At 39.2% G+C, this 23,685-nt stretch overlaps 1 protein-coding gene across 4 annotated transcripts in view; it reads right to left on the reverse strand.

Annotated features, from left to right (window-relative positions):
- Positions 1-23,685, reverse strand: part of NCKAP5 (NCK associated protein 5) — a 1,018,052-nt gene that overhangs the window by 860,720 nt on the left and 133,647 nt on the right. For 3 of the 4 annotated variants that reach the window (XM_036025027.1, XM_036025026.1, XM_036025025.1), the window contains one exon: positions 6,854-6,983. In XM_036025027.1, coding sequence (XP_035880920.1) covers positions 6,854-6,922 — 69 coding nt within the window. In that variant the 5' untranslated portion in view covers positions 6,923-6,983. Of the gene's footprint in view, positions 1-6,853; positions 6,984-11,508; positions 11,618-23,685 lie in introns of those variants that run through there. The other variant, XM_036025028.1, reaches the window with a different exon arrangement.

The following is a 23,685-nucleotide window of genomic DNA, read 5'->3' on the forward strand; positions in this document are numbered from 1 at the left end:
GAAAACCCTTCTCCCTCATTCTCCACTCTCCCCTCCCCTCTGGTTATTCTCAGATTGTTCTTAATTTCAATGTCTCTGGTTATATTTTGTTTGCTTTTTTCTTTTGTTGATTATGTTCCAGTTAAAGGTGAGATCATATGGTATTTGTCCCTCACTGCCTGGCTTATTTCACTTAGCATAATGCTCTCCAGTTCCACCCATGCCGACGCGAAGGGTAGGAGCTTTTTATTTCTCTCTGCTGTATAGTATTCCATCATGTAAATGAGTGGATCCAGCATGTTATTGATCTTCCACAATGGGCTCAGTGATGCTGGTGAACAGATTCACTAGGTAAATATTCATTTGAAAACATGACACTTTTATAACTTTCCCACTTCCCACTTTTAAGGGAGAATAGTCAAAGATTCAGCATGCCACTTTTGGAAAGTTGCTAGCCTGGGCTAAAGCTGGTGTGTTCTCCACTTGTTTTTTTTTCCAAAAGGGGCCTTGATTGAATCCTCAAACACCGCCAAACTTCCAACATCTGGCTCTAGGTAATGGTTTCTGTTCTTCTTAGGATACCAGGAAATGGTTGGGATAATAACCCTGTTAGGGGTAAAGAAGCAGTTGTAGAATGAAAAGCTCCCTCTCATTCCTTGACCCTCCTTCTCTTAATGCTTACTTGGGAAATCTTAAACAATATTGATACCCTGGAACAGGGGTGTCAAACTCATTTTAACTGGGGGCCACATCAGCCTCATGGTTGCCTTCAAAGAGCCAAAAGTAACTTTAGAACTGTATAAATGTAACTACTCCTTAACAATAAAGCAAGAACTTGGCACTGCCACCAGGTAGAAAAGGGCTGGATAAAACAAGGTGGAGGGCCAGATTTGGCCTTTGGGTCTTGTGTTTGCCACCTGTGCCCTAGGTCAGGCTATCCACTGGACAGCTTGGCCTTTGCCCAATGGTCAGAGGCACTCAGTAAACCTAACTTTACATAGTAGAAAGGGTCAAAGGCAGCTTGGATTTGATAGCTAGAAGTGTTCTCTAGCAAGCTGGTAGTTTGTGCTCTGTACATCATCTCTGTGGTGAGGGGTGGTGTAGGTGCAGCACCAAGATAGTAAAGGAGGCTACAAGCATACCTGAAGCATGGCAAGATTTAGAGTTTTTCATACTTTTCACAATCCACTGGCTGCACTGAGCAACACCCACAATGCCCCTATTTTGTGTTTACAAAAAGTCTCAGTGAGTTCTGAGCTTTCTAAACTATTCCCCGATGCTCTACCTCTTGCCAGTTGGGTTCATGCATCTTTGCTTAACAGCCTAAACCTGTTCCTTTGCCTGCCTGAGTGTATTGCATATCCTGAAAGTAGACACAAGTCACTACTCAGAAAGTTAACACTCAGAAAAAGTGAACCTGCACTTTCAAGCTTCTCATTACTCTATGGTGGGCAGGTATCTGTTAGAATCCAGCATGCTGCTTGTCTTTGAAAAGTAAGTTTTATTGGAATATAAGTCACACCTATTTATTCATCTATTGTCTGTGGCTGCTTTCCTACTACAACTACTACAACAGCAGAGTACTTGTGTCTGCTCATTTGACCTTCAAAACCTAAAATATTTATTCTTTGGCCTTTTATGGATACTGATGATCCCTGCTTTGAGGCTGGCTTATGCGATTATGAGGCTGAGAAATCCCATAATTTGCCTGAGGGGTGAAGGTCCAGGAAATAGGGTGCTATATTTCCAGTGCAAATGCAAAGGCCATTTAAGAACAAGGTGCAAGTTCCCATCAAAGTCCAAAGGCCCAAGTACCAGGAGAACTAATGTGTGAGGACAGGAGAAGACGGATGTGCCAGCTGATGCAGAAAGCAAATTCACCCATCCTTTCCCTTTCTGTTATATTTAGGCCCTCAACAGATGAGATGATACCCACCTGCATAAGTAGGGGCCATCTTCATTCCTCAGTCTACGAATGCAAATGCTATTTTCTTCTGGAAACACCCTCACAGGCACACCCAGATATAACATTCTGCCAGCTATCTGGGCATGCCTTAGGCCACAGAGTCAAGTTGACCTATAAAACTAACCATCACAATTTGGTATATGAAAGAAGTTTCCCAGGGGAAAAAAAAAGTAGTTCAGTGATGAAAAGAGTTGTCACCAGGGGTATAAGACAACATCGTTGGGTTACATCTTTCTTCTCTTCCATCTAATTCTTACCTAGAAAATTCTCTCTATTGCTTCAAAGCACAGCTATAACTACAGCTCCTTCGTGGTTCCTCCTTACCATCTCCCACAATACTCCCAGCTCTTATCACTGTCAGCATCACACCGTTTACCTCCTCCACATTACATTATGTTGCCTGCATATTAGGTCAGCTTCCACAAATAAAATATAAATACTTTGAGAAGGAGTATCTCCTTATATCAGTCGGAGTACCCTGCAGGAAGGAGATGGCCCACTCAAAACATCTAACTGAGGAGAGTTTGATAAAGGAATTAAACTGTAGGCAGATCTAAAGCAAACATACATGAGACAGGCTAGCAACACCCAACAGTCATTAGTACCAAGAATCCTGGAAGAGGCGTGGGGACACAGAAGTGTCAGAACACAGCAAGAGCTGTGGTTATGACTATAATGAGGGTTGTGTGAGAGGTTGCCCAGCAAAAGCTGTGATCATAGGCAGAGGAGCCCAGTTACCGCGGTCCATGACCAGGCAGGAAGAGAACAGGGAAACAATGACCTTGACTTCTTTCACCTTCCAAATTCTGATATCCTGCTAGGTCCTCCCTTAGGCAAACCCAACCAGAAAACCAGAGATCCTTTTGACAAGATCGATGTGCTACATCCTCCAGGAGTGCACTGTCAGGTACAGAAGGATGGCATGGTTCTGGAGGGGCAAATGGCAACTATCCAACACATCCCACACCTACTAAAACACCTTAAATATAAAGCAGATTTTCAAAAGTCCTTGTTGATTGGCTTAATTCATGCATGCCTATGGAAAGCCTAATTACTCTAATGATTTGGATGTAAACCAACAAGAGGATGAAGGATGAATTGAAGGACCTTTGTGGGGCCTTTCCTGCTCCTACAAGTCTATCAATACTGCACAGCTATCATAGCTGAGGGTCTAGCATGGCCAACATTTGTCTTTCTTTTGGTGGGGACAAAGGGATGGGAACACCACAAAGGAATACATCATTCATAAGAGAAACTGCTACTCACATGTGTGCTTAAAAGCAAAAAGTAATTTTTCCTTCGATTAAAAGAGAATGTTTTCAATTGAAATGTGAGCTGGTAAAAAAAGATAACTCACTCCCCAACCTTCTCATCAGTTAAATAGCTACACATGTCAAATAGTTGTACATGAAGCCTGGGAATGATTCTTGCAAATAAAAAAGCATAGTGTGTAATGCTGACTTTTACTGATCAAAAAGCATCCTGGGGTGAGCTGAACAGCTTTAGATCAAGAAGAGGCCTTGATTTCTGGAGTGATTTTTATTGTTATCAGAGAGAAGACTGTACTTGCCATCAATATGCAGCTATTCAGGGCATACTCCTAATACCAGAGGCACACTGGTAGTCACTTGTCTTTCTCTCAGGGCCTTTACCCCCCACGTTGAAACATATTTTTCATTTTGGTTTCACTTACCTGTCCCTTTCTTCTTAAAAAGGATGATTTGTTGGGGAAAAAAAACATCAACATCAAAGAATACTTCAGCGTTACCAGTGTACACACATACACACACACTCACTCGCACTCACTCACTCAAACTCTCCCGTGTCATGTCCTGAAAGCAAAATTGTAAGAACGAGAAACTCACAACCCCCAATCAGAAGTTTTCTTTAGTATCTGAACATGAGTTTATTTATTCTGTGATTCCTCCAACCTAAAAATTTAAAAGCTGTTTTGAGAAAGCTATATTTCTACTAGACACTTCATGATTTGATTATGTAAAATAAAGAATGTAATGAAGTTAATAGTACCTTATTCTTGCAGTGCATTATGAGGAATTATTTCCTGCAAAATCTGAAAGTGGAAACTACCTCTAGGTATTCTCACTCTCAAAAATATGGATCATAATGATTACAGCACTGGAATTTCAAGAAAAGACTTTAATGTTTCTCTTTCCCCTAGTTTGTTTCCAAAAAGACATCTTCTCTTCCAGGGGTAATATACATATAGTGAGAGACAAAGAACTGAAGTGACAGGTAGGAGGACTCAGTTCTACTCTTGGCTGTATCCTGGCATCCTATATAACCTCAGCGAAAGCATCTAACTTTGCAGACTATTAACTACTTCTTCAAAGTGAGAGGACTGAATAAACCATTCCCAATTTAGTAGTCAATGATTTAAAAAAATAATATAAACTAGAACAAAGTAAAATAAAGTAAGCATGCCTTGGGAATGAACAGTGAGTTATATGATGCTGAGTGTCTCTTACTTTTTTTCTTATATTTCCTAGAAACCCTTTTCTAGACCACCCTTGTGTTCTCCTTGCTTAGTTATTTGTATGATTTTAGCACGGAGCCAAAAGGAGGGCCAAGTCTTAGGTTCAAGTCCTTTACAGATCAGTCAGCTTTGATCTCACCCCCTCCTTCATTTCTTCCTCACAGTCACAACAAACTTCACTCAAGGGGATTTCAATGGATCTCATGCTCAAAGAACCAACTAAAAAAGAGTACTGTTGTTGTCATTGTCCCAGCAACAATATCTTATATGAGGAAAAAACATAATACTGAAGCAGAGGAAAAAATTATAATCTCCCAGCCTAATAGTATAACATTGAATAGCATGTAACCACCCCCATATACTGGGACACATAGTCACAGGTGAGCATATATTTTTCAGGATTTTCCCAATATGCACATGTAGATGTAACACTTAACTGCCTCTAGAAAATAAGAAGGATATTTGTCTAGTGTATAAAGTCTCCTAAGCATCATTTAGGGAAATTTAACAGGATTATGTTTCTTAGGTGGTGCCAAGCAACAAGCTCTCGGTTTCACAGTGTTCTTTTATGCTGTAATCAAGACACATATTACAGCCCCCACATGACTCAGGGCAGTGCCTTATGTCAATGGGAACTCAGGCTTGGTCTGGGGCTCCCAGCTAGCACTAGTAATATGACGGGCTTTGATTTATGCTCACAAATATATCACTAAATAAAATATAAGTGTGGGCAAAGACTTCAGTTACACTGTTTCCTCCTCTCTGATTTTCAGGTACCCAATGCCTTCATACTAATCCACTTCCCCCTTCCCTACTTGCCCCAACCCAGCCCTGCATTCCAGCACTTTGTATTCTGTGTCTTTTTGTTTACCAATTCCCTCAACAAAACTCTGCTTATCTGGATGACATTTGGGGGTGATCCAAGATCTTTTATTAATGAGTGCTACTATGAATTATTGAAAGACATTAGCTTAGCATGCTTTCTTTGATAGGGTCTTTGCATATTCTCTGGGATGGAAGGCAGAATTAGGACTTTAGGGACTGGAATTTGGGGATAAAGAGAACTTTTCCTGTGTTGCTCATATCATGTTATATGGGCACTTCTGTGCCCTGCCTGGGCATAAGACAGACCCCAATGGCAGGCTGATATGTAAGAAGCACTTTCTTTGCCAAAGGAGAGGCTGAGAAATCATCTTTTTATCCTAACTCCCCAGAAGTTGCAAAAGGAATAAATATAAACACACACACACACACACACACACAGAAACACACAAATTTTCACCACATTCTATCTGGAAATAGAAAAACATAAGAGATGAGAAGAGATACCCATTGGGAAGAGAACTTAAAGTACTATTAAAGTTATTAGTCTCCGAAGAAATGCTGCTCAGTGCATAGCCCACAGAGACATAGAAGTTGCCCCTAACAAGAAAAGAACTAGACCAAAAAGTTTAATGCAATCCTTTTCTCAATCCCCAGAAACTTGCACCAGTGAACAGTTTGTGATATGAAACCTCAGAAGTTATGGGATAAATATCTAATCTGTACATTGGCAGAGTAGGACCTATAACAGTAGAACTGGAAAAGTGCAACTGATAAATCAACCCAACAAAAATATTACTGGACACCTACTCTGATCCAGAGTCTGGGCCAGGTGCTGAGGGTACAAAACATGCAAACAAAGGAGCTAAGCTAATTTCTATTTCAGGACATGAGCAAAAGGGAAAGGAGTGACTTGCTTGATTTGATTTGTTGCTCTGTTTATAGGAATTATAGAATCAAAGAGGTGCCTGCACCTCTTAGCTCAGTGACTGTGAAAGAGTGACCAGCCTTCAAAAGTCAATGGTTTAGTCTATTTCCTGGACCATTTAGTCTGGATTAACCAGATTCTCATACACAAAAGTAAACCCAACCAAGTGGTTAAGAATGATGCTCATCAGTATTAAAACATTTAGAGGAAAGCTTGTGGACAATTAAATTAATTTACATACCTAGGAAGATCTCAGAGTTCCTTTGCTCTTCAATAATTGAAGCTGTGTTGAGTTCTTGTTCAACTTATCTCAAATGTTAAGATAAATGGGTGATGGAACAACTATATATAGGCTTGGCATCTGGCATCAGCTGTACAGTAGTGTTTTTGTATAGGTTAAAGTCTACTTTGGCTGGAATTAATGTAATTATATTTAATGTTGACAGATTATGACATTTGCCTATTAAGACACTATACAAACATTCCAATAATTTACTGGCTTTTGACTCTGTAAAAAATAAATGAAACAAAATCCCAGGGGATATTGCTAATGGGGTAACTGGAATAGAGGTTTGAAAAGCACAGGCTTCAGGAAATAACAGTCAAAGAATAATGCATTTTAAGCCAAAACATATAGAGTGGTAAATGAATATTTAGTACTTACCACAAGACTGCTGTCTAGAGACAGCCTTTTTCCAAAGTCCCTTTTCTCAAGCTGTCTCTTTCCCTCCATGGGTGAAGTTATTTATTTTCCTTTGTGATTTATAAGAGTTCCCCTTCTGTTTTCAGGGTCACTGCAAAAAGTGAACATGTTTTTCACTATCCAAGTGAACAGTGTATAGACCCTTGTGTTTAACTTTATAACCAGGGACAAGTGCTGAAGCCAAAAATACCCAGGCCTAAATAATAAGTATAGAACTGAGCTCCCTCAATTCCAAAAACCTCTCCAGGTTGCAAATATCAGAGTCATCTTTATAGAGGCCCCTGTGTTTTTATAGGTTTTGCTCATGGTATTGGGAAATTGGTTTGCAGGTTGAATCAGCAGACTGCGGAAAAAAGCAAACAGTCCATTTCATGCCACACTTGCTCCATGCTCGTCCTCTACCAGCCAGAATCATTCTGTTATTGTGCACATAGATGCTGTCTGCAAATTCCATGAGAGCAAACTGACAAACCCACGCTCCGTAACCAAGAATTGTTGAGCCCAAAACCCAATGAGGAAAAACTGAAACAAACAATATTGTCAATATTTAATTTAAAAATATTTAATTTAAACATATTGGAGGAACACTATTGGATACATTTCCTTTGGGACAGGTTAATTCAGAAAGAATGGTGGAAATAGACATCATTATTGTCAATGATTATTTGAACACCCACTGCATTCTACCATATGAGATACAGTTAATCCCTGTACTCCACTAAGATTAGTTGTTCTAAAATTATTAAGTATTTTTGGTTAGTAAGGATGTATCATATGTATTAAGCACTAGCTCTTAGTTTTCATCAAGATGTAAAAGGCTCAAAGTAAAAAAAAATAGGTTGGAGTCTAGGCTTTCCTTGTCATTAGCTAAGTGACCTTGAACAAGTCATTGAACCTCTCTAAAATTTATGTTACCCAACTGCAATCAAAAGCAATCAAATGATGTATGTAAAAATGGTTTAAAGGCAGTGAATTATAACCTACAAGTATGTAAGTTATAATTATACACAGATCATATTACAGACCAGTTAACCTTAAATACTAGTTGACATAATTTAATGTCTTTGATGATTCAGAGGCACTTTGAGATACAGATATGCTCATACTCTACACAAAACACATAGCCAATGTACTGCTGAGATAGAAGAGCTGAACTTCTATACCAATCGGTTTTTAATAAAACTGAAAAGAAATATTTTTTACAACTCCCTCAACTGCTCCATCTCTGAAGAGGATGCAACCGACTCTACTTTTCAGCCCACATACAGCATGCGGCCTCTTTCTCCTGATTTCCTCCACCAGGAAGAGAGTTAAGACAGCTGTGGCCCAGACAGAGTCTGCCCAAATTTTATTCAATTGCAGAAAACTGATGGGCCCCTTTTCCAGCCATAGCTTCCCTCCTCCATCTGAGTCAGTCCATCTCTCATTTTTCAGAAACATTAATTTAATTCATTACTAATCCACACAGAAACTCCTAGGAGTCCATTCTGAATTCAGGACAAAATCCACATTTTCCAACATCATGCTCAAGGTCTACTTCCTGCCAGCTAGTCTTTTATAATCCCAAACACACTAGGCACATTCCTGAGACCACGCTTTTGATCATACCTCTCACCTCCATCTGGCCTATTCCTCCCCTTGATCCAGTGCCTGGCTCAGGTCCCATCTCCTTCACAATACCTTCCTAGTCACTCCATTTGGCATCTTTTTCTCCCAAGTTTCATACAAGTCCTTAGGGACTTAACTTATTAATCACCATCATCACTTAGAACAGTTCTTTAAATATAGTAAGTTCTTAATACCTGCTTTTTAGTAATCGTTAAAAATAAACTCTCAGAAGCATTTTCCAGAATTAGATTAGCTCTGTACTATTACTATAGGCAAAACTACTGGTAAACTGAAATTTTTCTGGGGGCTCATCTTTCCCATGTTCAGCTATTCCCACCCATTTTGCAGCCCCCTCCTCATCTCAGCGACTAGATGTACTGGTAGCTAGGAATACTCTCCGTAATCCTGAGTCTAACCAGAGGGACTACTCAGCCACTGAGATTTCCTCCTGCATCAAAAACATGCCTCCTAAGTCTTAATCCAAAGAGCCTCAGGGTTGATAAGTCACAACAGATAATCTTTGGATAGTTAGCATGTATTTACTCAGTGATTACTATGGAAGACCCAGTACTTAGATGTTAATGACACAGCCATGTATAAGAGAGTCTTCATGAAACTGACATTCTATTGGGAGGATACAGAAAATAAATAAACAAGCAAATAACTCCAAGAGGTGATAGGTACCTGCTCTGAAGGAAATAATCCCCAGTATGTGGTGTAACAGTGTTGAGTATGTGAAAGGGGAGAATATTTTAAATAGAATGGTAATGGTGGAAGCCAGCCATGTGAATAAAATAAGGGTAAAGAGCATGCCAGGCAGGGAGACCAGTCTTTCTGCTGGGAAGGAGCTGGGAAAGTTGTGTGTGTTCCAGTATAGGGGACCAGTTTCTCAGGAACAAAGCAAGCTGGAAAGAGAATGTGTGGAAAAAGTTCCAGGGTATAAGCAACAACTATGCACACAGGGTCTTGTAGGCCAAGAGAACTTGTTTGTTCTAAACACAATGTTTAATCTTAAGGTTTGATTTTCTACTTTACTCCTCACTAGCTAAAAACATTAAACAAATTATTTGACCTATTTAAACTTCCGTTGATTCAGCTGTCAAATGACAGTAGTAAGATCTTCACCTTCACAGTAAGATTGGTATGGTGATAAATGAGATGGTCCATTTAAAGAGCAATGCCTAACACATAGCAGGTAAGGTTTAAACATTTGATATGTTGGTTATCCCTTCTGATAAATATGAAGAAACTCATTAAGGAGCAACTCTGGTGACTGGATTTTATACTCTATAATAGGCTAATGAGGCTGTCATTCTGGGAAACATGGATCCTTTTCACAGTTCTCAAATAGCCTACTTCGCTATGTGGAAGGCTGACTGTATAGCTTAACCTGGTCAATTTCTTTTTATACTTTATGGTGCCAATTATAGAGGCAAAGATTGACATTCAAAACATTTAGCAACTGACACAGCACAACTACTGACTGACCAATCAGAAGGACATGGTCTATGACAACAGGCAGTATAAATGTAGCAGTGTGTCCTGGCCAAACTTCAGCCTAAGTGTGTACTACCTCCCATCCCAAGAACTTGAAAATTTGTGTATTCAACCATAAGACAATCATGGAAAAGATCAAAGTAAAGTCACACTAAAGGGTCAAAGCAACACCTCCCTCCCCGCCAAAAAAGTGGCACCAGGATGTATCAATAAGGGGAGGGATCCACAAAGGAGAAGTCAAGCAAGCTGATGCATTCCACCTGTCAGGGAAAAGGTACATTCACATTTACTCGCACATAGCCAGCAAGGATTGCTGGTCTAGAGAGGAAATGAACATGTCACCTCCCAATGACACTCTGGTATTACACTGGCCATTTGTATCATCCAGCAAACTCTCATGTTCAAAGAACACTGTCATTAAGCAGTCTTCTAATTTTATTTGATTCCCATGTAGGTTTACTTAGAGAAGAATGTGCTGACCAACAAATATAAGTAGAAAATCTTTTGGAAATTTAAATTTTTAGTACAAATTTGCAATTTGGCATCTGACTCTTTATACTCCTTAATTGGATATTTGCTTAGTTCATTAGTCAACTTGTACTGCCATAACAGAATACCACAGACTAAGTGGTTTAAACCATAGACGCTTATTTTCTCACAGTTCTGGAGGCTGGGTGTTGAAGATCAAGGTGCCTGCAAGATTGGTTTATGATGAGGCATCTCTCCTTTGTTTGCATCTGGCTGCCTTCTCTCTGTGTCCTCACATGGCCTTTTCCTTCACACACATGATTCTGGTATATCTTCCTTTTCTTATAAGGACACCAGTCCTGCTGAATGAGAGCCCCACTCTTAAACTTTATTTAACCTTAGCTACCTCCTAAAAGTCCTGATGGCCAAATCTGGTCACACTGTGGGCTAGAGCTTCAACATATGAATTTTCAAAGGATCCATTTCAGTCCATACAGTTAATTTTGGTCAGATTTCAAAGCCTTATCACAGTCCAATGTAGTAATAATCAAATTTCTGTGTCTAAACTACTGAGAGAAAACTCTGGGTGGCTATAGGAGTGACCCTATCCCTCTCCACTGGTTATTTCGCTGTTGGATTTCACCACACCAGCCCCCACCATACTCTTCTCTGTACTTCAGGTCAAGAGATACAAACTACATATTAAGATTTCTTAGTCAGCTGGTCAGGTCAAGGCAGTGAGAGATCAGAAGGCAACAGGAAGGCAGTGGCCATTATGCTTCCAGCTGCAGGCAACCAGCTTCAATAGTGGTTGGCTACAGGCTCCAGTGACTTTCCTGATACCTGCAGCAGCTCAGCATAAGAACAGGCAGCCACAGCTTCCTGGGCTTTGAGTGCCACCACCCTATGCCTTTTGCTCCCTCAACCCTTCTAAAAGTGTCACAAAATTTTTCATGCATTAAATCCCTCTCTGCTTGAACTATCTAGGGTAGTTTCTCATTTCCAGGCTTGACAAGACTGATGCACACCCCATATGGAGATACCTTTGGACATGCAGCCAGCTTTCGTATAGCTCCTGGCTTCCCTCTTGTGAGCCTTCTGAAATAATGGCATGGACTTAAACATTCTCCAAGACTAAGTGCCTGTAGAGTAGAGACAATATTTTATTTCCCATGATCTCCTAAGATAGTATAACACCTTATGCATACCAGCCTAGCACACACTGGATGTGCACTTGTTGTTTGCATGAGTGAATAAATGAATGAATGTTTGCAGCTGTCCTTGTGAACATGTAAAGAACAGGGCAGCAATAATCATTCCTAAAGCAAAGAAATGCTATACACATTTATTACACTGAAATTAATTTTTTTAGTCAAACATACAGGCTTACTCAAGCCTCAAAGAAAACATTTTACCATTATTTTAAAACTATTATCAACCTAAAAATTATTGTTTAGGCCCTGTCTGCACTTACAAAGTACTATAACCCATTGTGTTCATGTATTTTCTGTAGCTTCTCACAATTCTATTTATAAAGAACACATATCTGCCCCTGACTGATGGGTTGAAAGCCTCACCCTCCTTGCATGGGAAGAAAATGGTCAGAGAGTTGGAGAAAGACAGGATATTAAGCATCTATTTTTGACTGATGGTCATTGATACTGATCTCCTCTTCCCCTCACATACATTTCCCTCTAGCTGATGAAAATAATATTTTTCGGTATCTGTAGAAATCTGAGCTGGACTTAATAAATTCTCTTTAATTTTCCTCACAGATAGTAATGGCCTTTCAGTGGCAGACAGGCCCTTCAATACTCCTAGAGATGTCAGTAATATTTTTTGCTAGACTTCGTTAATAAGTGGTATAATTTCCAATAACCAAATAGCACGTATCAATAACATCTCAAAGGCACATTTCCTCACACACACAGTTGCACACATGCAGACACACATTCTCATGCTCACACACATGCACTTACACACACACTCTGAGAACAGTTTGTTCCATCTCAATTTCTGCCTTTACTTCCCCTGTTCCCCATCCCAGCTTTGAAATTTTTAACAGTAGTGCCAGGGCAGATGGAGATACATGGTGGAGCCAAAACACAGCGGAAGGTTTGACTCTTGGCCCTCTTTGCCATGTAAGTTTAAATTTGAGCACGGTCCCTAACTACTGTGAGTCAACATTTCCTAATCATTTCCCAACAGGTTATTTTAAGATTCCAATGAGATCATGTATGAAAAAGCCCTTCCACATCTAGAGTCAATGTATTTTTCAGTCAGCTTCATTAAGCAACAGTGTAAAATATGACTGTTTACAGCCTCAGTAGCATCCAGGGCACAGACACTCTGTCAGCCTTACTGGCATGTCCTCTGCAGCACCCACCACACTGGCACCTACAAACCCTACAGAGCAACTTCAGAATTGAGCATGCCAAAGACAGATCAAAAGGGCAGTGAGTTTCCTGTCCCTGACAAGACAGCTCAGCAGATATTCACAATGGCGGCTCCTCAGAATCACCTGGAAGCTTGTATAATACACCAACAAGCAGGCCCCATTGCAGACAGAGTAATCTCTAGGGACACGCGCCCCAGGTGCCAGAGCATGGTGACAGCAGCCAGGGTTGGCAACTACTGCTTAGATAAGTAGTTCTCAAACTTTGCTGCATATTAGAGTTACCCAAAGATTCACTGAGACTCACCTCCAGACCAAAGGAATCAGGATCACTAAGAGTGGGACCGAGTCCTTATTACCTTAAGATCCCAGAATGACTCCAACACGCAGCCAACTGAGCACCAATCTGAGGGGAAAGTATGCCCCCTTTCTTGATCTCCTTCCCTTTCTCAAGGGCTGAGGGAAATGCAGCTGTTGGCAGCAGCAACTACCTTTTTTAGCCACTATTAACAGTTCTTAATCTGCACACTTGGAGTCCAAAGAATACAAGTGTTAGATACAAACTATTTGGATCAGCACCTCCCCCCACCCCATTCTCTCAGGCTCACTAATAATCCTGCTGGTCTTTTGCTTTGTGCAGAAACTAATGTTGAATAAGAGAACTATTGAATCTAGATTCCAAATTAATGTACAAATATCTTAAAATGTCAGAATGAGGCCATAACTTAGAGCATGAGGGAAAGAATGTCTGATACCAAAGATAAGAGGGCCAGAAAATCGTGACTCAGAAGCTTCCAAATCCTGTTCCCTCTTTCCTCCACACCATTCTTCATTGTGAGCACCTTGCTCTCATTTCAAAGTGCCAATAGCAGGAGGGTAAATGGGAATTATAAATTTATAAGACTTGCTTATAGCTGCCAAACAGAACATTTGAGACTCCTGTAAGCCTTGTATTACAATCTCTTCATCCCTATCTTTTCAGCCTATGTAAGGGAGAACAGAGGGCTTGCCTTACACTTTAACACATACACACAACAGTTTCCTTCCGGAAGATACATGGGCTCAATAACCTGCAATTGATACACACATTCATAAGGTAAACAGGTAAAGGTGTGTGTGTAGATGTGCACATGCATGTGTATATGTGTGTGTGTGTGGGTGTGAGTGCACGCCTGTGTGTATGCACATGCACTCTGAGTTGACAGAAAAACTGCCATCTCCATTCTGGACATGAGTATAAAAAATACGAAATTATGTGATTTTCAACCATAGTGTGCCTATTTAAATCCTAACCGTACCCTGACACTGACTGAGAAGACTGAATGCTTACATACTCCCCAAATGCAGTGTCCACCCTCACTAGATAAATTCATGGCTGGAAACACTCTCTCAGGGATGTGGCAGCAGCTCTTCTCTTTGAAGTAGAAGAAATTTTTGCCTGTTAATGAAAACTGGTTTTAAAAAAATGGTTTCATGAACTCATGTTTATTAAACCTCTCACCCAAGATGCTGTTCAGTAACTTAGAGTTGATGATTTAAAAGCTGGTCAGACCCCTTAAAATCACTGCCCCAAGGCCCCTTCCAGACAAACGGCCCCTGCAATACAGAGAACCAGGGAATACAGCAGTCTGAGTGTGGGACTCTTGGCTATTGTTCAACATGCAGCTTTGGTAAACTGAAACAGTTAAAAAACTGCTATCAGTTTGAACTCTGTTCCTTAGCAATGGAGGATAGGGAAAACTCTTGGAACCTCTAAAACGTCCAAAATCCAGTAATTTCAAACCCTTATATTTTAAATCTTTTTACAATTGAGGTATAATTCACATACTACAAAACTCACCTTTTAAAATGCACAACTCAGTGCCCTCCTTTCCTGTCACCCCATGCCTACTTATTTGCTACAGAAACTGGGGACTGTGTCTCTCAGCATGAGCACGAAGAAACTCCCTTGCTAATGCTTGAACTCCATCAAGCCTGACTATCCCACATCACCATCATTTTGGGTAGCAGCATCCTAGACATGCTAAGTGAAATGCTTTGACTGGAAAGCTCTGTGACATTTGAGCAATATTAGTGACCTTAAGCAATTTAACATTTTGGTTTAAGTTTCCTTATGGATAAAATTAAGAGAATAATAACAGCAATCACCTTAACAAGATCGCTCTGAGGATTAAAATGATGCCTGCTTTAACATAATGGAGTAGATGCTCAATGACTGTTAAGTGTCACACAACAGAATTCTTTCCCATCAGAATTCAGTGGTATTTATTCAATATTTATTTTGTTCCACATTAGGCTCTAAAGAAGAAGAGAAGGGAGGGGAGAGGGGAGAGGAGGGAAGAGGAGAAAAGAAGGAGGGGAGAAGAGGAAGGAGAAGGAGGAAGAGGAGAAAAAGAAAAGGGATGAACAAAGAATGAAAGAAAGAAGATGTGAAATACATATCCTCAAATTTCAAGAAAGTTTAAAATCTAAATGGAAGCAATTATTTATATATTCACAGCAAAAAATTTAAAAAGGGGGAAAAGAGGTAAATAAATGAATTAATGAGTTTAGCATAAAGGAGATTCACTTTCTATTTGTATAATCCTGGTAAACTTGCCTTTATTGTCATTTGAAGTATTTTCAGCTGATTTCCAGGCACAAACTATTGCTACATTTTTACAGTGTATGAACCAAAAACTAAGAGGCAGGATGGCAGGGGTTTGGACCAGGATAAGCATTTCAGCTGTGGCTGCCCTTCTCCAACCATCTGTTCTTTCTCTCCCAGTTTTTCTTTGTAAAGATTTTCCCTGCTGTTTAGTTCCCTTCTCTGCCTCTTCTCCATTTATCACTTTAGAAAGGTTTCTAGTTCATTACATGAAGTGTCTACATGTTGCCCATAAACTCTTAGGGGAAGTCAGTATAGAAATGAAACAGATAAATAAATAACTTTTAAAAATAAATAAGTTGTGCACATAACCCCAGTGGTTTGGAAGAACAGTTAGATAAGTGACTAGGGAAAAGAATTTTCACACTGTGTCATCTGCCTACGCTAATGAGTTAATTAAATTAGAAAAATTCTACTGCCAAAAGCAAAAACATCTAAATACGTAAGATGCAGAGGGAATTATAGGCCATGCTACTAAATGAATTCTGTTCAATCTGTTTTTTTCCCTTTGAGAATGCTGTAGAGGGCTACACTTAAAAAACCATCCAATTTCAAGAGTGTATTTTCCATCTGGGGCCAGTTGGGTAGCGTATGCTCTAAACTGTACAAATCCCACTGAGAGGCAACATGACTTGTTAAGAAAACAGTTTATGAAAAGCAATGTTTTGTAAAGATCCAGCAAAAGGTTTAACTGCAATGTCCCCATGTATTGCTGAATTCATTATTTTCCATTAAATGCCTTTGCACACAGTAAAAACACCAAAAGGATTCAGAAAATGAATATAGTAAAATAAATCCAAAGCCAATATATTTTTGCTAAGGCTTTAGTTGATAATTAGAATATGTCCAGTTACCTGGAAGCTATTTTCACTTTAAGAGGTTATTCACTCATCTTTTTAGTCACTTCCTTCCACAACCTTCCTGCTCCAAATAATTCTGATGTTTAAAAAAATACTAAAAGCCTAGTAAATAAAGATTAAGGGATTAAGCCTTAAAACCCCATTAAAATATGATAAAAACAATAGACATACTTTTTAATAAACCATAAAATGTAGAATATGACATTAAACATGTCCTATGTAATAGCTGCTGTCAAAATGAAAGGTACAAGAAAAGCCTCTAAGAGGTTATCTTCTATTTGGTGTTTAATTAAATTGAGAGTGCTATTCTCTTGTGGGCAGAGAGGTAAGTTAAAATCTTTTTAAAAAGTAAAACAGGAGTTCCAGTCAAGATGGTGGTGTTGGTAAATATGGTACTTGATACTTCCCATAACCACATCAAAACTACAACTAAGCTACAGAACCATCATTCAGAAGAGCCTGAAATCTCACTAAATGGAAGTCCTATAACTAAGGGTATAAAGAAGAAGCCAAGGCAAGACTGGCAGAAACTAGTAGGAAGGGCAGAGAAGTGAAGCAGGCTGGTCCCACACCCATGTGCAGTGGTTAAAAATTAGGAGGGATATCTCAGTTCCAGAAGTCCCTCCTGAGGGATGGTGACAGGTCCCAGTCTCACATCAGAACCCCCAGCCCAGAGTTCCAATGGCGGGAAGAGCAGTCCCCATAACTTCTGGCTATTAAAACAGGCAAGGATTGTGGCTGAGGGACACAGAGGGCTTCTCAAGTCCCAGGTGTTCCTCTTAATGGGTCTGGGCACAGACTTCTTGGACTCATTAGCTCTCAGCTCCAGCATTGGGGCAGGAGCTTTAAGGGTGCCAGGGAATAAGGGGAAGAACTGAATTGTTTGGCCTCAAAACTGCTGGCAGAAGCCATTATTCCTTTGCTGAGCCCTCCGCCCACAGAGCCAGCAGGTGGACCCAATATCTGAGTCTCTATCAACCCTGCCAGCATTGTTCACCCTGTCCTGCCAATTCCCCGAGACCTTGCCCCACCCAGCCTATAGGCCCACCCAAGATGTTTCCAGGGGCATTTCCATACAAGTAGCCTCTTCAGCTCATGTTTCAGATTTTTCTAAAATCTCTCAAACAAACAGCATCTGGCCCCTGCATACCTCATACCTCTTGCTAAGCAGCCCCAGCCTAAGCACTAGCAGGAGTCAGCCTTGATTCATAGCTTGTCCTTTCCTGGGCACCTCCAAGCCCAGCACAAATAGCAATCATCTGCAGATCACTCTGTAGCCCTCGCTGGGTGGCCCTGTACAGGGCACAAGCAGTGGCTGACCTTGCACCTTCCAGAAGGCCCCAGAACCAGTGCACCTGGTAAACAGCTTCAGACATGCTGGATTACAACCCTTCCATATCCATGAATGACACATTCAAGGGGCAAACTTGGTTGGCACCAAAGCCTCACCAAAGTGAGTCCTGTTCTCTGGGGTCGGGCCCAGCACAGCAGTTCCTCTGCTGTAGTGGCAGCCAGTCTTCATAACCAATTGGCTTGGGGGTCAACCCCTCCCCATGGTGTGCCAATAGCAATCAAGGCTCAACTACAACAGGACAGTGCACACAGCCCAAATGTGTTGCAACTGAAGTGCCACTTAGGTGAATGGGGAGGCTGCACCACTGGGCCCTCCAGGATACCTGCTACACAAGGCTGCTCTCCCAAGTCTGGGAGATGTAACAACTCTACCTAATACATAGAAACAAACACAGGGAAGCAGCCCAAATGAGGATACAAAGAAACAAGTCTCAAATAAAATAACAGGAGAAATCTCCAGAAAAAGAACTAAATGAAATGAAGGCAAGCAAACTACCAGATATAGAAGACAAAACTATGATTATAAGGATGCTCATGGAAGTTAGTAAGAACCTTAACATCATAAAAAAGGACACAAAACCATAAAAAATAATCAGTAAAAAGTGAAGGATACAGTAACTTAAATGAAGAATAATTTACAGGGAATCAACAGTAGAGCACATGAAGCCTAGAATCAAATCAGCAATTTGGAATATAAATAAACAGAAAACACCCAATCAGAATAGCGAAAAAAAAAAAAAAAAGGAGTAAAAAAAAATGAGGATAGTGTAAGGAGCTTCTGGGACAATTTCTTTTTTTTTTTAAACATTTTATTTATTTACTTTTTTTTAAGATTTTATTTATTTATTTTTAGGGAGGGAAGGAAGAGGGAGAGAGAGAGAGAGAGAGAGAGAGAGAGATATCAATGTGCGGGTGCTGGGGGTTATGGCCTGCAACCCAGGAATGTACCCTGGCTGGGAATCGAACCTGGGACACTTTGGTTCCCAGACCGCGCTCAATCCACTGAGCTACGCCAGCCAGGGCTGCTTCTGGGACAATTTCAAGCATACCAACATTCACATCATGGGGGAGTGGGAAGGAGAAGAGCAAGAGCAAGAAATTGAAAACCTATTTGAAAAAATAAAGATGGAAAATTTCCCTAACTGGTAAAGGAAACACATATTCAAGTCCAAGAAGTACAGAGAGTCCCAAACAAGATAAATCCAAAGAGACCCACACCAAGACATGTCATAATTAAAGTGGCAAAGGCTAAAGACAAAGAGAAAATCTTAAAAGCAGCAAGAAAAAGGCAGTAGGTTACCTAAAAGGGAGCTCTCAAAGACTGTTAGCTGGTTTCTCAACAGAAAGTTTTTAGAACAGAAAGGATTGGCACAACATATTCAAGGTTATGAAAAGCAAGGACCTACAACCAAGATTACTCTATTCATCAAAGCTATCATTTAAAAGAGTTACCATATGACTTAGCTATCCCTCTTCTGGGTAGCTATGCAAAAAAAAAAAAAAAACCCTGAAAATGTTTATTTGCAAAGCTATATGTAACCCTATGTACACTGCAGCATCATCACAGTGGTCAATGCATGGAAACAACCAAAGTGACCTTTGATTGATGATTGGATAAAGATGATGTGGTACACATACCAATATATAATGGAATGCTACTCAGCCATAAGAAAAGATGAAATACTGCCATTTGCAACAACATGGATGGACCTTGAGAATATTATACAAAGCAAAAAAGATGAATAGGGATCATTTGTGGATCTCATTAAAATGCAGATTCTGATTCAGCAGGTCTGTAATAAAATATGAAGTTCTGTATAAGTGGGTGGGCTTCTGGTCTGTGGATTGTACTGTGATAGTAAGGGATCTGAAACTTAAAATAGAGAACTTCTCAGTCTACATGTAAGAGTGAAATTCTAAGAATTTTCTCATAAAGCTATGCTCATCTAGCTGGATGTCAGGATGACTGCATTCTTGACATCATCTAAGATAATCATGGACTACAGTTCAGATCATGTGTAACAATACTTATGTTAGCTTCTACTCAGGACATTTGGAAGCCCAGATCCTGAAAGTGGAAATGGTTTCTCGCAGAACTCCTCTTCCTCTACTCACCAATAGTCATTGCCTCTAAAATAAACCCAACAAGGGGCGGCCCTGTCTCTGCTGGATACTACCAATGAAAGAAGCTCACACTGCCATATACAGCAGCACACTTCACATTTAAGAGTCTTGAATCGTTAGAAAGTTGCAATCTGTCTTGAATTCTCACCCACTGGCCATAGTTGTTCCCTAGAGCAAAGTAAGTTTTCTCTTTCTCAAGCAAAATATTCCAAGTTTTCTTAACATTTTCTCTTGTGTGAAAGTTTCCACAGTCTTCCCTTCCTTGTCATGGTCTAAGAAGCTTTCTAGAACTTGTTGAAAATCTATGTGATAATAATGTGTTTTATTCTGGTTCTTTTAAAAAATACATAAGATGTATGAATTTATTTTTGTCAAATATATGAGCAGTAAAAATTTATATAGATTATAATATGAAAACTGCATACTTTCACCCTCCCCCTTTTTACTCCTCTTTTCAGAGGTAATCACTTGAATAGTTTTCCAATTTGTTCACCTGCAGAAATATGTAAACATGTAAATACTTATTTTTTTCTTCTATATAAATGGGATCAATATCTACTGTTCTGTGACTACATTTTTCTTCACCCAATACTCAATACAGATGGGCCTAATTCATTTTTTTATGGCTGCATGTGATTCTGTAGAATGAATTACAGATAGAAATTTAGATGGGTGCTGCTGTTTTCTGATCCAAGACAGTGGTGCCATGAGCACTGCATGTGCATCTTTTCTGACTGTGTAAGTTTCTCCATAAAGTATAGGTTTCTAAAGGTAGAATTACAATGTAATTGTTTTTAATTTTGAAGGAATTATCTGATATCTTCAAAATATTTTAAGAATGTATACCAGCAGTGTATAAGACTACCTATTTTCCATAGTAATTGCTGGACAGAATCAATATTAAAGCTTTTCCAAATTGATTGGTAAAAGAAAAAAAAGATCTCATTGCTTTAATTTACATTACATGGTTAGTGATGTTGGGCATCTTTGTATGTATATTGCTCATTTCAATTATTTTTCTCTGTCTGCTTAAATCATTTCTCCATTTTCCAGTTGCTTTTTTACTGCCACATAGAAACAATTAATACATTTTATTTTATTTTTTAAACCTAAAAACTATCTTTTATTTTTAAATATCATAGTCTTTCTCCTTTTTTTAAAAGATTTTATTTATTTATTTATTTTTAGAGAGGAAAGGGAGGGGGAGAGAGAGAGAGAGAGAGAGAAATTATCAATGTGCAGTTGCTGGGGGTCATGGCCTGCAACCCAGACGTGTACCCTGGCTGGGAATCAAACCTGCAACACTTTGGTTCGCAGCCCGTGCTCAATCCACTAAGCTACACCAGCCGGGGCTTGTCTTTCTCCTTTTTAAAAAAATTGTTCTTCAAGTACAGTTGTCTCCATTTTCCACCCACTACTAACACCCACCCCAGCCATCCCCACCTCCGACCCTTGATCCTAGCCCTCCCCCTTGGCTTTGTCCATGTGTCCTTTATACATGTTTCTTGACTTGAACATTCCTCCTTTTTCTCCCATTATCCCCTCCTACCTCCCCTCTGGTTACTATCAGTTTGTTCTTTATTTTAATGTCTCTGGTTATATTTTGCTTATTTGTTTGTTTCGTTGGTTAGGTTCTACTTATAGGTGAGATCATATGGTATTTTTCTTTCACTGCCTGGCTTATTTCACTTAGCATAATGTTCTGCAGATCTATCCATGCTGTCACAAAGGGTAGGAGCTCCTTCTTTCTTTCTGCTGTGTAGTATTCCATTGTTTAAATGTACCATAGGTTTTTGATCCACTCATTTACTGATGGGCACTTATGTTGCTTTCAACACTTGACTATTAGAAATTGTGCTGCTATGAACCTTGAGGTGCATAGGTTCTTTCAGATTGGTGTTTCAGGGTTCTTAGGGTATAATCCCAGCAGTGGAATTGCCAGGTCAAAAGGTGTTCCATTTTTAGCTTTCTTAGAAACTGTTAATATATTTTAAATATTAATTCCTTGTTATAAGTTGTTTCAATCTCTTGGTTCTTTATTTTGTTCATCATTTTGTAGGATGTTTTCATTTTTTATAGTAAATCCATCAACCCTTTATTTTATACTTTATACTTCCTCCTTTATGCTTTTATACTTTATACTTCTTCCATTATGTTTTCTCAATATTCTATGGTACTATCTGAACATACCTTTGGGCATTGTGCAAAGCATAGATTTAACTCGATTTTTAAAAGGATATTCATTAATTCTGTGATTGAAATTTTCCTTCATGATTTGAAATACCCCCTAATAATAACAAAGTTCAACATATTTATGGTTCTTTTCCTTGACTCTTTCTTAAAAGTAAAAAAGAAACTGCTCCATTTGCCTAGCTTTGCACCAATACCACACTGCTTTAATTATGAAGTTTTAGTAAATTTTAATCGCTTACAGGTCAAGTTTCCATTGTTGTTTTTCTGTTTAGAATTTTCCTTGGCTATTTGTGATGGGTTTTTTTGTTTTGTTTTGTTTTGTTTTGTTTTCCAGTTGAACTTTAGATCAACTCATTAAATTCCACAAAGTGTACCATATAGATTTTTATCAGGTTAGATTTAACTTTATAGATACTCAGAAGAGAATTTACATCATTATATTTTTGAATCTTCCTGTTCAGTGATGTGAATTGTAATTGTTCCCATCCCAGGATGCCCTCTCTCCCTTTAGAAATTTGTCTTTGATGCTCTTCCAGTCTAGGGGTGCCATCCCTTTCTCCACTCCTCAAATCTGTAATGGCTTATGACACTTTTGACCAGTGGAATATGGCAAAATTATATTGAGGTCTGATGCTAGGCCTTAAGAGGACTTGAGACTTCTGTCTTCTCTCTTGGAGCCCTGAGACTAGTGTGCTATGAAGAAGCCCATTATAACTCACTGAAGGAGGAGAACTAAGGTGCCCTTGTTGACAGCTACACAAACTGTCAGATAGCTGAGTAAGGCCACCTTGAAACCTCCAGCTCTAGTCAAACCCTCAAATGACCACAGCCGTATGAATGATCTCAATTGAGACCAAAGGAAGAGCCATACAAATTGACAACTCACAAACTCAAGAAAAAAAAATAAGTCACTGTTGTTTTAAGTAACCAAGTATTGGAATGGTTTGTTATGCAACAGTAGATAATTTAAATAGAATATCCCTTCATTAATTTCAGTCACTGTTCATATCCTTCAGTAAACCGTTATAACTTGTATTAACTAGCACTTGGGCGTATCTTCTTTAAATCCTACATGTTTATGTTTTTGATGCTCTTGAGATTACATTTTTCAAATTACATTCTATAATTGGTTGTATATAATGCAGAAAAAAACTACTAATTAATAAACTTCAAACTTTTGTTTAGCCATTTTCCTGAGCACTCTTGCTAGTTTTAAATATGCTTATCTTATTCTATTGGATTTTCTAGATAGAAATAGCAACACTTTTGCTTTTCCTTTCCAATATTTACAATTCTTATTTCTTTCTCTAGTCATAATACATAAGCTAACAGAGCAAGTTGATAGTAGAAACTTTTGTTCCTTATCCCAGTGGAATTACTTGCATATTTTCATCAGTGAGTATAAGGTTGTTTTCTTTCTTTTTAGCTACCAATTGCCAGGATATGTCTGCATATTCCTAGACCCCTATAAGTGCTTTAAAAATGTGTTATTTGAATTTTTCAATCTAAAAATGTAACATCCCAAAAAGTACATAAAGTAACAAACATTCATGTACCCACTGCCCAAATTTAACAAAGTTCATCTTTTGTCGTACTTGTTTTAATCTCTCCTCTCTCTCCCTTCCCTTCCTTCCTCCCTCCCTCCGTC

This window comes from Phyllostomus discolor, chromosome 4 (genome assembly GCF_004126475.2).
Source record: "Phyllostomus discolor isolate MPI-MPIP mPhyDis1 chromosome 4, mPhyDis1.pri.v3, whole genome shotgun sequence".
NCBI lineage: Eukaryota > Metazoa > Chordata > Mammalia > Chiroptera > Phyllostomidae > Phyllostomus > Phyllostomus discolor.